The 13,835-nt window shown below is 66.7% G+C and overlaps 3 protein-coding genes across 3 annotated transcripts; 2 read left to right on the top strand and 1 right to left on the bottom strand.

The window, feature by feature from the left end:
• Window positions 1-248: 248 nt before the first annotated feature.
• EMIHUDRAFT_115769 (hypothetical protein) lies at window positions 249-6,716 on the top strand (the record flags this gene model as incomplete). The annotated part of the gene is made up of 3 exons (XM_005777198.1): window positions 249-2,135; window positions 3,638-5,140; window positions 6,129-6,716. The coding sequence occupies 3 exons, from the start codon at window positions 249-251 to the stop codon at window positions 6,714-6,716; spliced, it is 3,978 nt and encodes a 1,325-aa protein (XP_005777255.1).
• Window positions 6,717-9,748: 3,032 nt separating this feature from the next.
• Window positions 9,749-11,294, bottom strand: EMIHUDRAFT_443774 (hypothetical protein). Its single transcript, XM_005777197.1, has 3 exons — window positions 11,219-11,294; window positions 10,752-10,943; window positions 9,749-10,626 (listed from the first exon to the last, which is right to left on the bottom strand). The coding sequence occupies exons 2-3, from the start codon at window positions 10,911-10,913 to the stop codon at window positions 10,138-10,140; spliced, it is 651 nt and encodes a 216-aa protein (XP_005777254.1). The 5' UTR covers window positions 10,914-10,943; window positions 11,219-11,294; the 3' UTR covers window positions 9,749-10,137.
• Window positions 11,295-11,706: 412 nt separating this feature from the next.
• EMIHUDRAFT_238220 (hypothetical protein) lies at window positions 11,707-13,156 on the top strand (the record flags this gene model as incomplete). The annotated part of the gene is made up of 3 exons (XM_005777196.1): window positions 11,707-11,860; window positions 12,036-12,808; window positions 13,037-13,156. The coding sequence occupies 3 exons, from the start codon at window positions 11,707-11,709 to the stop codon at window positions 13,154-13,156; spliced, it is 1,047 nt and encodes a 348-aa protein (XP_005777253.1).
• Window positions 13,157-13,835: the final 679 nt, after the last annotated feature.

Below are 13,835 nucleotides of genomic sequence, written 5' to 3'. Positions count from 1 at the left end.
TTTTTTTCTCGAAAACCAAAGCCGACCAATTTTTCCGACCCGCCGCTTTCCTCGGGGATTGGCGGAGCTCGGCGTGTTGATCTCACATGAAAAAACGCCGGTTTCCGGGAGGATTCCCTCGCCATACCCCCCCCTCTGCATCGACCCAGGCGCCGCTCTCAGACGTGCCGCTCTCTACCTCAGCGCGGTCGACCTCTTCGCCACCCTCCTTGGATCGCCGCCTGACTTTCCAGCGGGCCCGTCGAAGAATGCGCTCGGCCTTCCTCGTCGTCGCGCTGCTCGCACGCGCGGCCGCCCTCCGGCTCGTGTACGTGCATGGTGTCAGTCCAGAGGGCCCGGCTCACCCGCGCCTCGCAAAGGTCCGCGAGGCCGTTCATGGCGTGGAGGTGGTCGCGCCCGACATCACCGGCGGCGGCGACTCCTACGAGCAGTGCACCATCAGTGCCGCTCTGCGTGTGCTCCACTCCTGCTGCGAGGCCGAGGAGGGTCCCGTCTCAATTTGCGCCAGCTCCTTTGGCGCATTCGTTGCGCTGCTCTTCGCGGCCAGGCATCCGGAGAAAGTGAGCCGACTCTTCCTGCTCGGGCCCGCGCTCGACATGAAGGCCAACCTGCCTCTCTTTGTCGACGAGGACGGGATGGCGGCGTGGCGCGAGGAGGGCGTTCGCGAGATGGGCCCCGGCGTTCGGGTGGGGTGGCCGTGGGCGCAGGAGATCCTGGACCTCGCTGCGGGCGACTGCCCTCCGCAACCGCTCTGCCCGATCACCCTCGTCATGCCTGAGTCGGACGTGCCGCGCGCCAAGGGCTTCCTCGACGCCACGCCCGCGGCGGCCGCGCCACGCCGCGTCCTCGCGACTCAGGGCTGGAAGCCGTACCAGGCCGACGCGGGGATCGAGGCGGTGCTTCCGCACCTGACGGCGTGGGCCGAGGCGTGCGCCGAAGGGAGCGCCCTCGGCCTCAGCGAGAGCGGCGCAGGCTACACGGTCGACGTGCTCCCGGCGGCAGACGGCGCAGTCTCGGCGGCAGCCGCAGCCGCAGCGGCCGCGTCACCAGAGCGCGAGTCTGTCCGCCGGCTGCAGATCCGGCCGGAGGACGTCGACGGCTTCCACAAGTCGTGGCGGTCGCACTTCCCCCCGAGCCACGAGATCCACAGCTACAATGCGAGGGAGGACCCGGCCGGCGCCGCGCGCGCCGTCGCCGCGTCGTTTGCGCACGCTACAAAGTGGCTGCCGAGCGACGTCGTGTCGGAGCTGCTCGACTTCCCCTTCAGCGCCGACGCGCCCGCGGCCCTACTCCTCTCCGGGCTGCCGGTCGATGAGGCGCCGCCCGACACTCCGATCGTCTCGGCGGTGCATGGCATCGGCACGGAGCTCGCACAGCCGCGCGTGCCGGTGGCCGAGTCGTGGACTCTCGGCCTCGCGCGGCTGCTCGGCCACCCCTTTGTGCCTCCCTTCTTCGACAAGGGCCACCGCGGCGGCCTCGTCCGCGACATGGTTCCCGTGCCCGGCGTCGAGAACTTGTGCGGCCTGCTCGGGCTGCATAGGGACTTCCCGGCGAGCGTCTTCGCTCCCTTCCCCGAGCCGGAGACCTTCCTGCTGGTCGCTGTGCGCGGGGACCCGTCGCACGTCGCGCGAACGGTGGTGGTTGACTCAGAGAAGCTGATCGCGAGCCTCTCCGCCGCCGACGTGGCGCTGCTCTCGAAGCACGAGATGCAGGCGCAGGTGGTGCTGCCCAACGGCACGGCAGTCGACCAGGGCGCGCCCTTCCTGCCGATCGCACCGCGGGAGGGCCGCGCCGCCGCCGCGACGCTCTTTGTGCCCGACGCCGGCGCGCACGGCGAGGGCGCCGTCGGTCGGATGGTCAGTCCGGAGGGCGGCGCGGAGGTGGAGGCGGCGTGGGAGCGCATGATGGCGGTCGGGCTCGAGGTTGCCGATTACGTCGACCTCCAGGCGGGCGATTGCCTCATCCTCAACAACGTGCGCTGCTGCCACGGCCGGACGGCGTTCGAGCCGAAGCTCGACGGCAACGATCGCTGGCTCGTCAAGAGCTACGTGACGAGTGACTTGTGGAAGCGGCCCGCGACTGGCAAGTACGGCGCGGAGGCGTATCCAAACATGGTGACGCGGGCGGTGGAGCGAGTGAGCAACGTCGACTGAGATGGATCAATCTCTTTTGATCCTGTCCCCCGCTGCCGCTCCACCGGCTCCAAGTCCCTGTGCGCTGCGGAGAGACGAGAGTTACGTACGCCTCCGTAAGGACTAAGGAGCTGAGATTGCAGATTGCGACGCGGGGTGAATTTTGTATTGCCGTGTACTAGCCGCACGCAGGCTGTACAGCTGCATGTTGCAACATGCTCCACAACGCGTCAGAGAGCGTAAATTGACACATACCATACATCCATACTCAGCAGATGCCCTGCCCGTCTCATCGTCGCGCCTCCACGCGCAAATCGCAGCTCCCATGATCCCAAGGTACGGCACCGGGCGACGGTACGGCCAGGCGCGTGCCATCAGGCAGCTGCTGCGCGACCCGTCCCTCCCTCCTCCGCTCAGCCAGCGCCTCGCGGGACGCCAGCAGTTGCGCTGCCAGCGCGGCCGCGCCGTGGCAGCCGAGCGCCATCCGGGCGAGCGGCGCGCCCAGGCACACCTCCATGTCGTCGACCGCCTGGGCAGACCGCAGCAGCGGCGCGAGCGTCTCGGCGCGCAACCGCCGGTCCGCAGCGAGGCGCCGAATGAAGTCAGGACCGGCTCCATAAGGCAGCGATGGGCAGTCATAGTGTTCGATCCTGCGCGCGACCACCGCCGAGGCGAGCTCCTGCAGCGTCGGCACCGCTCGCGCGCCGCTCTGGGGCGCGCTCTGCATGCAGTGTCGGCGCCGGAGAGTCTGGGTTCGGACTTTTGCGGGGTTTGGTTGGACGTGCCTGCCGCCGAGCCCGCAGCGCCATGAGGAAGGAGCACGCGCCCGTGTCGCAGAGAGAGCTGCTGCAGCTGCTCCACGCTCCACTCGCCGACACACTTCTGGTCGCGGAGGGCCTCAATGTCGCCGAGTTCGGGATGTACTACAAGTCCCCCGAGATTGCGCCGCTGGCGCAGCCGGCCAACCCGCGAGCGGGAGATTGATGTCCTCGTCCAGTCATCTTGCCAGGCTCCGCACTTCCCGTGTCTGCACTGGCCTGAGAACGCCGGTGCTGTCCGCGAGCGACAGACCGATCGCCCTAAGCTCCGCCAGGACCGCCTTCTCGCCCGCCGCCGCGGCCGCTCGATCCATCTCGGCCTCTCGGATTGCCTTCTCCCGTTGTCTTGCCCTGACTGCTGCCGGCACGAACCTCTCCGGGCTGCCCCGTGCTCTCTTTGGCAAGATCCGCGCCGGGGGAGGCCGATCCACAGCCGTGTCCGCGGCTCGGCTCGGGATGTGCTCGCCACTTACTTATGCAGAGCCGATTACTTAGAGCGTCCCAGACGCCTACACACACACACACACACACACACACACACACACACACACGCGCGCGCGCGCGCGCGCGCACTTTCTTTTTCGCACACACACCGCTCTCCCACGCCTTGCACTTTAAATGCCTTGGGGCCGCGATTTCTTTTTCTGAATGGCCGCCCAGCGCCTGGAGTGCCCCGTCTGCCTCGAGGTGCAGGACGGGCAGCAGCACCAGTGCCGGGAGGGGCACGTCTTCTGCGCCTCCTGCGACTCCAACCTGCGAGCCCCGCGCCGCTGCCCCGAGTGCCGCATGGCTCTCGGACCGCTGAGCCAGGCGATTCGATGCCGAAGCCACGAGGAGAGTATCGCGGCGCTGCCGGCGGCGTGTTCGCACTGCGGGGTGGCGACGACCCGCGGCGAACTCGCCGCCCACGAGCAAGGCTGCCCGCAGCGGCCGCGCGCGTGCGCCGCGGCGGAGGCTGGCTGCGCGTGGTCGGGGCTGCTGGCAGACAAGGCGGCGCACGAGGCGACGTGCCCCTTCGCCGTGTGCCAGCGCATGATGGCGCCGCTGCGAGCCCAAGTGGCGGCACAGGGTGCGGAGAACGAGCGGCTGCAGGCCCAGTTGGCAGCGCAGGGAGTGGAGAACTCACAGCTGCGGTCGCGCGTGGCGGCGCTGGAGGCGGGCGAGGGCGGCGAGGAGGGAGGGCGGCGGGTGCGGCAGCGCGTGGGCGCTGCGCCGCATGACGCGCCCCCGAGCAATGCGGAGGTGCGGTCGATGGACGTGGCGGCGGCGGCGGCGGCGCTGCGCGTGCACGTGTCGGATAGCCGCGTTGCTGTTGCGGCGTGCAAGCGCTTGGCTATTCTGTGCAAAGAGGTGCATAACAGGCAACCTGCGGCGGAGGCGGGCGCGATCGAGGCGATCGTGGCGGCGATGCAGGCTCACCCGCAGGTGGCGGGGGTGCAACAGCAAGGCTGTGCGGCGCTGGCTAAGGTGTGCTTCGGCACCGACGCCGCAGGGCTCGCACGCATACAGCGCGCAGCAGACGCGGGCGCGATCGAGGCGACAGTGGCGGCGATGCAGGCTCACCCGCAGGTGGCGGATGTGCAGCAGTATGGCTGTTTTGCGCTGGGCAACGTGTGCTCCGGCACCGACGCCGCAGGGCGCGCACGCAGCCAGCGCGCAGCAGACGCGGGCGCGATCGAGGCGGCTGCGGCGGCGATGCAGGCTCACCCGCAGGAGGCGGGCGTACAGGAGGAAGGCTGCCGGGCGCTGGTCAACGTGTGCTTCGGCGACGACGCCGAGGGGCGCGCACGCGAGCAGCGCGCAGCAAACGCGGGCGCGATCGAGGCGGTTGTGGCGGCGATGCAGGCTCACCGGCAGGAGGCGGAGGTGCAAGAGCAAGGCTGCCGGGCGCTGGGCAACGTGTGCTCCGGCACCGACGACGACGCAGGGCTCGCACGCGAGCAGCGCGCAGCCGACGCGGGCGCGATCGAGGCGGCTGCGGCGGCGATGCAGGCTCACCCGCAGGTGGCGGGCGTGCAAGAGCAAGGCTGCCGGGCGCTGGGCAACGTGTGCTATGGCGACGACGCCGCGGGGTTCGCACGCATACAGCGCGCAGCCGACGCGGGCGCGATCGAGGCGGCTGCGGCGGCGATGCAGGCTCACCCGCAGGTGGAGGCAGTGCAGGAGTTTGGGTGCTGGGCGCTGCGCAACGTGTGCAGCGGTAGCGGCGCCGCGGCGCGGGCGCGGAGGCGGCGTGCTGTAACTGCACGCGCGCCCGAGGCGGCGACAGCGGCGCTGCAGGCGCACCCAGAGAACGCAGCTGTCCAGGAGGAAGGACAGCTGCTGCGCGACTTACTTGTCTGAAGCATCGAAGGGCTTTAACGCGGCGCCGCCGCCGGTTCTCTCAGGAGGGCCGATAAAGCCAGGTTGGGACGATTGAGGACGTGTGCTACTCCTACCACCAGGTGCGGTGTAGCACGCACCTCTGGGGGGGCGCGGGGGCCCTAGAGGGCACCCATGCGGGGGGGAGATGGGGTCCCACGGCCCGCCGCAGGCGCCGATTTTTTCGCGTTTTTTTCGCGCCATTTTTACTTGTTTTCATGGGAATTCGGCGTATTGCGGCGCCATGCTATCACGCCTTGCGACAGCCTGTCGGCGCTGCTGACCGTGCCATGCTGCTCAACTGACCGCCTGCATAGCTCGCGGCCTTAGAGCTTAGTCTTCGGCATTCAGTGACGACCTGATCGTACGGTCAGTAGGAAGGTGTCCTTCCACCGTGTGCACGCTTCTGGCGCAATGCGCGTCGCCTCGGATTGGCTGCTGGCACTCTCGAGGCTATGCCTACGCAGCCTCGCGCGCATGGGCAGTCAAGAGGGACCACGCACCTTCTCAGGACAGCGCCGGTACCTCTCTCTTGGACCGGCAAACGTGGTGGTCTCGTGTCACCAATGTGGGACCAGTGCGGCATCGCGCCATCGACAGCTCTGAACTGCGCCTCACCACTGACCGGGAAGGCCGCCAAGTGGGCCAGCACAGGTCGCACATTGTGGCAGCAGTCAGCAGTACATGTCTGATAGCTAGCGCAGCAGCGTCAGGGTCGCAGGGTCGGATCGTGTCAAGCATGCTCAAGCACCCGCCCCCCACAGTGTAGTCGTGGTGTAGGCCCACAGTGTAGTCGTGCTGTTCCGCATGACCATAGCTCCGGGCGCAGGGCGTGTCCGCCGTGTCCGCCGTGGGCTTCTGCTGGGGGGCATGGGCTGCGTGCAAGGCCGCCGTTGAGTCGCAGCGCCAGCAGCAGCGACAGCAACAGCAGCAGCAACACCAACAGCAGCAGCAGCAGCGTTTCGAATGCGTCGTGGGCATCCACCCGGCGCTGCAGCTGGAGCGGCTATTGACGCGTGGCGGCAGCGAGCAGGCGCTGGCAGAGGCGCTGGGGCACACGCCGCTGCTGCTGCTGCCCGCTGGCAACGACAAGCCGGAGGCGAAGCCCGGCGGCGTGGTGCCGCGCACGCAGGCGCGCGCGCGTGGCGTGGACGAGGCCACGGTCAGCATCGAGTTCCCCGACCAGGCGCACGGCTGGGTGGCGCGCGGCGACGACGGCGACGCCGCCGTGGCCCGCGACCAGGCGCGCGCCCTGGAGCTCACGGCGGCGTTCCTCCGCGCGCACGGCACCCACGCGCCGCGGGCTCCGTCGCGCCCGGCGGAGGCAGATTACGCGCTCGCGCCTGCGCCCGGCGGTGTTGATGGTGGCACCGACGCGCCGCTCCTGGACAAGCAGGCATTGTAGTGGGCGCTTCCTGCCGCGACACTCGAACTGTAATAGCAAATTTGCTATCAGGCCGAAACGTACCGTAAATAATAATAACCGTTTTGCCGCCTGGACCGATATGACCACTGAGGCCAATGGGCGAATCTGGGGCGTGGGGGGACGTGGGCGCCCCCGTGTAACGTATGCATATGTCCGGCCCTATATGCACCCGTGTGTCCTGCCTATGCATTGGCAGGGTTAGACGTCGCGCGAATAGTGATTAGTGTGTCTTACCCAACGCATGTGCATGTGCATGCACATGTGCATGCACATGCACATGTGCATGACATGTGCATGTGCATAAAGGGGAAGGACCCTGAGTTGACCACAGGGGTTGTGCGCCGGGCCCTCCCCTGCTCGGCTCCAGCGAGTAGACAAGTGTTGTCATCAACAGAGCAGAAGGATCTGACCTCGGGGCCGATGTGACCAAGCGCTGGTAGCGGGACTTTACCTCACACTCATGGTCTCACAGTGTGCCGGCAGTCGTCGAGCCACAGTGTGCCGGCAGTCGTCGAGCAGTGTCGCTCACACAAGCCGCAGCACAAGTGACTGACGAGCACATCCGCAATCAACAAGGGTTACGTAACGAGTCAACAAGGGTGTGCGATCCCAATAGTAATGACACACGAGAGTGGGAACGAATGGGTAATGACACACAAGCTGTGGGAGAGCAATCCTCGGGCAGCGACCAGGGGAGGCCTCAGCTGCCCGGAGCGTGAATGATATAGCGCGAGATTGGATCTCGCGGGCGCGGGGCCGCTCACGCAAAGCGGACGCCGCTCACGACGTGAGCGGTCTGGCCGCGCACGTTCATGATCTCGTCGCGAAGTTTGAAAAACCGCGTCGAGCCCGTGAGCGGCTTCGTGAGGAAGTCGCTCACGTTGCCTTCGCCCTCGATCCAGGGGACGCGAATCTCGAACTTCTCCACCATGTCGCGCACGAAGAAGTGACGCCGATCGACGTGCTTCATGCGGCCGTGGTGTTCGGGATTGTAGGAGACCTCCGAGGGACCGTCGACGGCGCCGAGGTCGAGGTCGGAGATAAGACGGCGAAAGTAGACCATGTCCTTCGTCGCCTCGGACAACGAGATGATCTCAGCCTCGCACGATGAAAGGGCGACGCAGGGCTGCTTCTTCGAGCCCCAATTGATCGTAGCTCCCTGCCACTTGATGAACCATCCCGACGTGGCGAAAGTCGTAGACAGGTTTGCGTCGCGGCATCCAGCGCCACACAGTTTCGAACATGCACATGCACATGCCAGTGTGCAAACTTTACCGGTATGGGAGTTTTTGGCTAATCAAACCCAAGGCCTGCACTAATCAAAAAGTGGTACGGGATACCAGTTGCCTCACGGAAATCAAAGCGAGTCGGAGTGCCTTCTTGGTGGCAAAATCGGCAAAATCGGCAAAATACCGGGTATTTTGCGGGTATACCTGGAAAAACCCGGGTATACCCGGGTAATACCCGCACTTTTGCATGGTTTCGCCCCCGGGACCACACCGACAGCCGCTACAACTAATGAAAACCCCGCATACCACTTTCGCATACCACTACACCATACCACTCCAAAGTTAATCAAAATATCGCCAAATACCGGTCTCATACCGGTAAAGTTTGCACACTGGCACATGCACATGCACAGTGTATTGTCTCTATGGACCCAGAGGACCACTCGACCGAGATGAGACTCACATCCCCTCACGCGTGTGTGCGTTGCGCGGACCGGTGTGTGCTCTCTGCAACGGCCCAACGCCCAACGGGCTACACGGCTTTCCGTAGGTGGGCGCGCTATACAGAGGGCGCTCTGCCCCCTCGGGAGGGCCCGCCTCGGCCCTCGTCCCCCCGCCCCTTATTCTAGGTCCCCACCCCTGGCCTCACCCATATCTTACCTTCTGCCCCCCCCTCCTGCGACCCCCCAGGCTAGATGGAGTAGTCACAGATAAGCCGGATGAAGATTCTGCCCCACACAGCCCCTTACCCCTTCACCCTCGCCTCGCTGCTTGGTGTTTCTGAACACGTAGACGACCACGCTGTGGGGATTGTGTGCGGGTTGTGTCTGAGAGGGAGGGAGTGGGGTGCAGGTTGCTCACCCACGGCACCGGGCCGGTGCTTGCACTTTGAATGCCGTGGGGCTCCTGCCCGTGTCCCGGGCGTGGAGATGCGAGGGTCGCCCCCCCTTGCCCCACCACTTTGTGTGTGTGGAGACGTTTACCTTACCTTACCTTACTTACCCCCGCCCTCCCCGGGCCGAGCGTTTTTGATCTCTCGGTAAGTGGGCGCCCGCCCGCTGCCTCTGAGGGGGTCGGGCCCCCTAGACTGAAAACAAAAACAAAGTGTAGAAACCGTCAAAAACAGCCTGCGAGAGCGGCGCTGCGCGCCGCCTAGAGGACGACGACATCGAGGATGTCATGTTGCGCGATGGCGTCATCCATTTCGTCAAGCCACCTTCATCGTGACCGTCGCCACCCTCGCCACCGTCTCGCCTACGTCGCCGCCGTCGCCATCGTCGGCCTCGCTGCCGAGACGGTGCTGCTGCACCTGACTCAACTCTCCCACCCCCCTGGCTCCTATGCCGACGTGTCCCGTGCTCCCCCGTCCGCCGATGTCTCTGCTGCCGCCCGGCGGAGCTCTGCAGCGCGGGCTCTCCTCGCCGCCTTCGCTGCCGCTGCATCGCTGTCGGCTCGTCATGTCTGTCTAGGGTCATTGGGGGCGTGCCATCGCTCGTCTCTCTCTCTCCCGGGGTCAGCTCCAAGCTGCCGTGTCGGGACGTCGCCCCCTCGGCTCCCCCCCCCCCCCTCCGCTGAACGGTACTGCACATGCTGCGCGTTCTCGCCTTGTCCCAGGAGCCAGGTGCGTGTGTCTAATCGTAGTGGGGGCCCTGGCCCCCCACTGTTTTCTGTTTTCTGTTTTTCAACACGCCCGCCCGCCCGCCACCCCGAGGCGGCTCGGCCCCCCACTTACCGAGAGATCAAAAACGCTCGGCCCCGGGGGTGTGTAAAACGCAAAACGGTATGTGAGCTTACCAGCTTTTCCCGAGATCGTCAGACAGAGACACCTAAATATACGAGCGAGTGAGTAGCGACGTGCGTCACACAGTGAGAGATTCCTAATAGGTCACATGGTATGAGGGGCCGCGGTTGCGCGGGCGGCCTGATAAGCGAGAGAGCGCTCGAGAGAGCGGGACACTGCGTGCACGGGGCGCGCGAGGGTTCGGACACTGATCTCCAGCCACCTCTCAACAGAGGCGCATACGGGAGCGTGGCGACAGAGAGACAAGACACGGGGAGGGCGGTGGGTGGGAGAGGAAGGGGGCGCATGATACAGGTGTGGTCGCCCCGGCGCGCAAGCATGCAGCGGAAACCGAGCGGAGGCGAGGGCGCTCGAAGGGAAGCGCGCCCCCTTAGCTGGAGGGTTTGCCACCCTTGCTGTAGAAGAGGGACGAGAGCCCCTCCAGCGCCTCGACGTCGGTCGGCGCGCTCTGCAGCGGCGGCGCCCCCTCCCCCTCCGCCTCGGCCTCGATCTCGAGCGTCGAGAGCTGCGCGAGCAGGCGGTGGCACGGCGCCCGCGGGTGCCTCATCAGCGGGTTGTTGTGCAGCATCGCACGCGCCGCGCCGCGCAGCGCTCGGGCGCCGCTGCGGGACTCGAGGAGCCGCGCGAGGCACCGCGTCGCCTCTCTCCGCCCTCCGCCTCCGCCCTCCACGCTGCTGCTGCCGGCGCCCGGATGCGCCTGCATCCCAAACAGCGGCGCGCTGCCCGGAGGTGGCGTCTCCTCACCCCGCGGGCCGCTGCCGCCGAGCTCGCTCCCTGCCCCCTCGCCCGCCGCCCCCTCGCCTCCCAACCCCCCCTCCTGCTCTCGCTTGAGCCGCTGCCGCCGGTTCTGAAACCATACCTGCGCGGCGGCGGCAGGAGCTGGGCGGCGCTTCGAAAGGGAGCCCTCGCGCTGGCGCGCTGATGGAAGAGGAGAGGGGAGGGCGACAGGGAGAGGGAGGGAGGGGCGTCGGGCGCGAGCCGCGCCTGTATCTGCCGCTGGTTCACCTTAAGCGCCTCGGCCAGCTGCAGCCTCACCGGCCGCGCCGGAAAATTGTCTGCCTGAAAGATCGTCTCGAGGAGAGCGCGGCCCTCCGCGTCGGGCGTCCAGCGGCCCTTGGAGATGCCCGGCATGGCCGCCGGCGCCATCGCGCCGCTCGCTCCCCGGTGCAAAAAGTCCTGGGACGGGCGGGCGATGATGTGTCGCACACAAAGTGAAGTGGCGGGCCGGCGCAGTCTCGCGGGGGCGCCGGACGTGGGGTGTGGAGGGCCATCGCTAGCAGGTGGTGGCCGAGTGCGCGGCCCCGGGCTGAAGTGATCCGGGAGACGTTCGAGCGGTGGTGTGGCGCGCGACACGGCGCAGCGAGGAGTGCGGCGGCAGGGTGGGGCAAGCAAGCGGTCCGAGGCGGCAGGGCGTGTGTCGGCGGGACCGCGCGAGAGGGGCCGGCTCGCACCGCCGGAACTCGACACTCTCGCAGCGCCTGCCCCAAAAAGTCCTTGCGCACCTTCCAACTCCCGCGCGCCGCGTCGCTTTCGCCGAGGGGGTCGCGGGGGTTCCGTCGTCATCTGTGGTGACGGTGCCCGGTGACATACATGAGAGAGGGGCCTAGAGAACACAACCCCCCCTCCCGCTTCTCCCGTAAGCTAAAAGGACGTACATTGATGACAGCCGCGCGCGCGAGCGCCGTGCACGCGTGTGTGATGTAGCGCTCTCGATTGTCCGCGGCACGTGAAGAGACTACTTTTCCCGTTTCGCCACACATAAGCATTATTTTTGTTGCCAGGCGGCAGCTGCTTGTGGTGATGACACCATACCAACTAAAACTAATACCATACCCCGCGAGTCACCATACCATACCCCGCAAAAAGTTGGAACCCAGCTTGCTGTAGCTTGTGGTGCGAAACTGCGTCGTCGCCGTCGCGCCAGACTTCCCTCCACACGATGCGCCCGCCTCCCCGTGGCGAGCCGTTCACCGACTTTGACGAGCTCGCCGAGGAGCTCGCTGCGCAGTTCAACGGCGACGCCACAGCGCTCCCGGACGAGGCCAAGAGCGAGTGGTCCGAGGCCGAGCTGCAAATGTTCTTTGCGAGTGGCGGTCCGCGCTCCACCCCATGCCGCCTCGCCCGCCACGCCTCTCTCCACCGAAGCGCGCCGTCCATTTGCACCGCATGTATGGATAGAACGGCACGCTCGGGAGCGTCTCGCGTGCTTGTCTCGTCGCAAGCCCATATCGCGCAGAGCACACGTCTCGCGCGCTTGTCTCGTCGCAGGCCAGATCACGCCGCCGCCCAACCCGAAGCTGCGCGCGGCGGCGCGCGAGCTGGAGGCCAAGCATGACCTGCGCAGCCCGGCGCAGATCGAAGCGGACGCCGCGCTCGAGCTCGCGCGAGAGGCGGCGCAAAAGGCGCCGTGGTGGGAGAAGGTGACCGAGCTCGACCGGCAAAAGGCGGGCGTGTACCGCGACGCGGCGCTCGCGCGCGGCATCCCCGACCGGCCGCACGGCCTCATCCCCGCCGACGACCCCCACTTCCGCCAGCTGCACAAGGCCAAGCACATCCTGCCCTTCGAGAAGCACATCCTCTTCTGGGAGAGCAGCCAACCGCACATCAAGGGCGGCGCCGACGGCGAGAGCCGCAGCGTCGCGCTGCACGCGGACGAGGGCTACACGCACGGCGACTCGGCCTGCGCCGGCCGCGGGCTCGACCTGCGCTACTTTTGGGACTCGTCGACGCTCAAGGTGGTCGCGGCGGTCGCGTACTCCCAAAAGGCGGTCGGCGGCTGGTCGGCGGTGGAAGACGAGACGTCGACGCGGTGGCGCTCGACGCTGGTGCACGGCGGGCTGCTAGAGGCGGTGCTGGACGAGCTGACGGCGGAGGTGATGAAGATCAACATCGCGCCCGACATGGTGACGAGCGAGATGACGGTCCGCTTCAAGAAGCCGTCCTCGCCCGGCGTGGTCTACAAGGCGGAGGCGGCCATCGTCGACGTCTCGCCGCCGCTCGTCACCGTCTCTGGCAGGATCCTCACCCAAGGCGACGAGGAGGTGATCACCTGCACCGCAAAGTGCGCGATGCTCGACAGGCTCCCCTCGCGCCCCATCGGAGGCTTCGGCGGCGACGAGCGCCTCGAGCTGTCGCCGGCCGAGTGCCTGGAGGGTTCGTGCAGCCTGCAGGCGCGCGCGGCGGCCGGTGGCGGCGGCGGCGGCGGCAACGGAGCAGGCGGCGGCGGAGGCGGCGTCGAGGAGACTTTAAAGCAGATCCAGGCGCTGCAGGCGTCGCTCGTGGCCCAGCTGCAGGGCGAGTACTTTTGCGACGACGTCGAGCCGCCGCCGGGGGCGCTCGGGTGGGAGGCGGGCCGCTTGCGCGAATATTTCGAAGCCGGCGGCGCCTAACGAGATTCATTGCGCGCGGGGGCTTGGGCGGCGGGTGTTCTTTTGTATTTAAGCCGGTGTGCGGTCACGAGGCGGAGGGTTGCCCCGCTTTGCGCCACACCACTCTGTGTATAGTATGTGTGCGGTGGAGCACCTGTGGAGCACGTCGAGATAAATTAAGAAAGAAACAAAGGCTAGTCCAATTCACTCTCTGACCCGCTAATCTCTTGTGTCTTGAAAACGCGTCCAACGGAGCTCCGTGTTGCTCCCAGCGCTCTCCCCGCTCCCCCGCGCTTCCTGCGGCCATGGCCGATGATACTAGTATGGGAGGTCATCTGGCTACCGCGAGAGCGACCAACACGTCGACATCCTTCGTCCGATGATGGTGCCTCAAAGTCAGCCGTCGGAGGCTAGGGTCGAGCCGGCAGAGTAGGCGTGACATGTGGTTCCACCACCCCTCGTAGGCTTTGCCTCTGCTCGCCACCGTTCCCAGGCTGCCTAATGGGATGGAAAGGAAGGCTGGACGAGCGTATAGAAGCGTGATCGACCTCGTCGTGGCAACTTGCACGGCAGCGCTGGCAGGCGCGATGAGCGTCGTGCCACCTGACCCGAGACGGGTCACAGGCGTCGTACCGAGCGCGTCGAGACCGTGTCCTGATGAATGTGCACGGGTGAGTCACGTCGGCGTCAAAGGAGCGAC

This window comes from Emiliania huxleyi (assembly GCF_000372725.1).
Source record: "Emiliania huxleyi CCMP1516 unplaced genomic scaffold EMIHUscaffold_264, whole genome shotgun sequence".
Lineage (NCBI taxonomy): Eukaryota > Haptophyta > Isochrysidales > Noelaerhabdaceae > Emiliania > Emiliania huxleyi.
This window is presented reverse-complemented; position numbering and strand designations above follow the sequence as displayed.

What these genes read in the sequence shown, in the direction of transcription:
- EMIHUDRAFT_443774 (XM_005777197.1), bottom strand. Translation starts at nt 10,913, where the DNA reads ATGGCGCCGGCGGCCATGCCGGGCATCTCCAAGGGCCGCTGGACGCCC. An exon ending in TGAACCAGCGGCAGATACAG is followed by an intron (nt 10,627 to 10,751) that starts GCGCGGCTCGCG and finishes GCCGCCGCGCAG; the next exon opens with GTATGGTTTCAGAACCGGCG.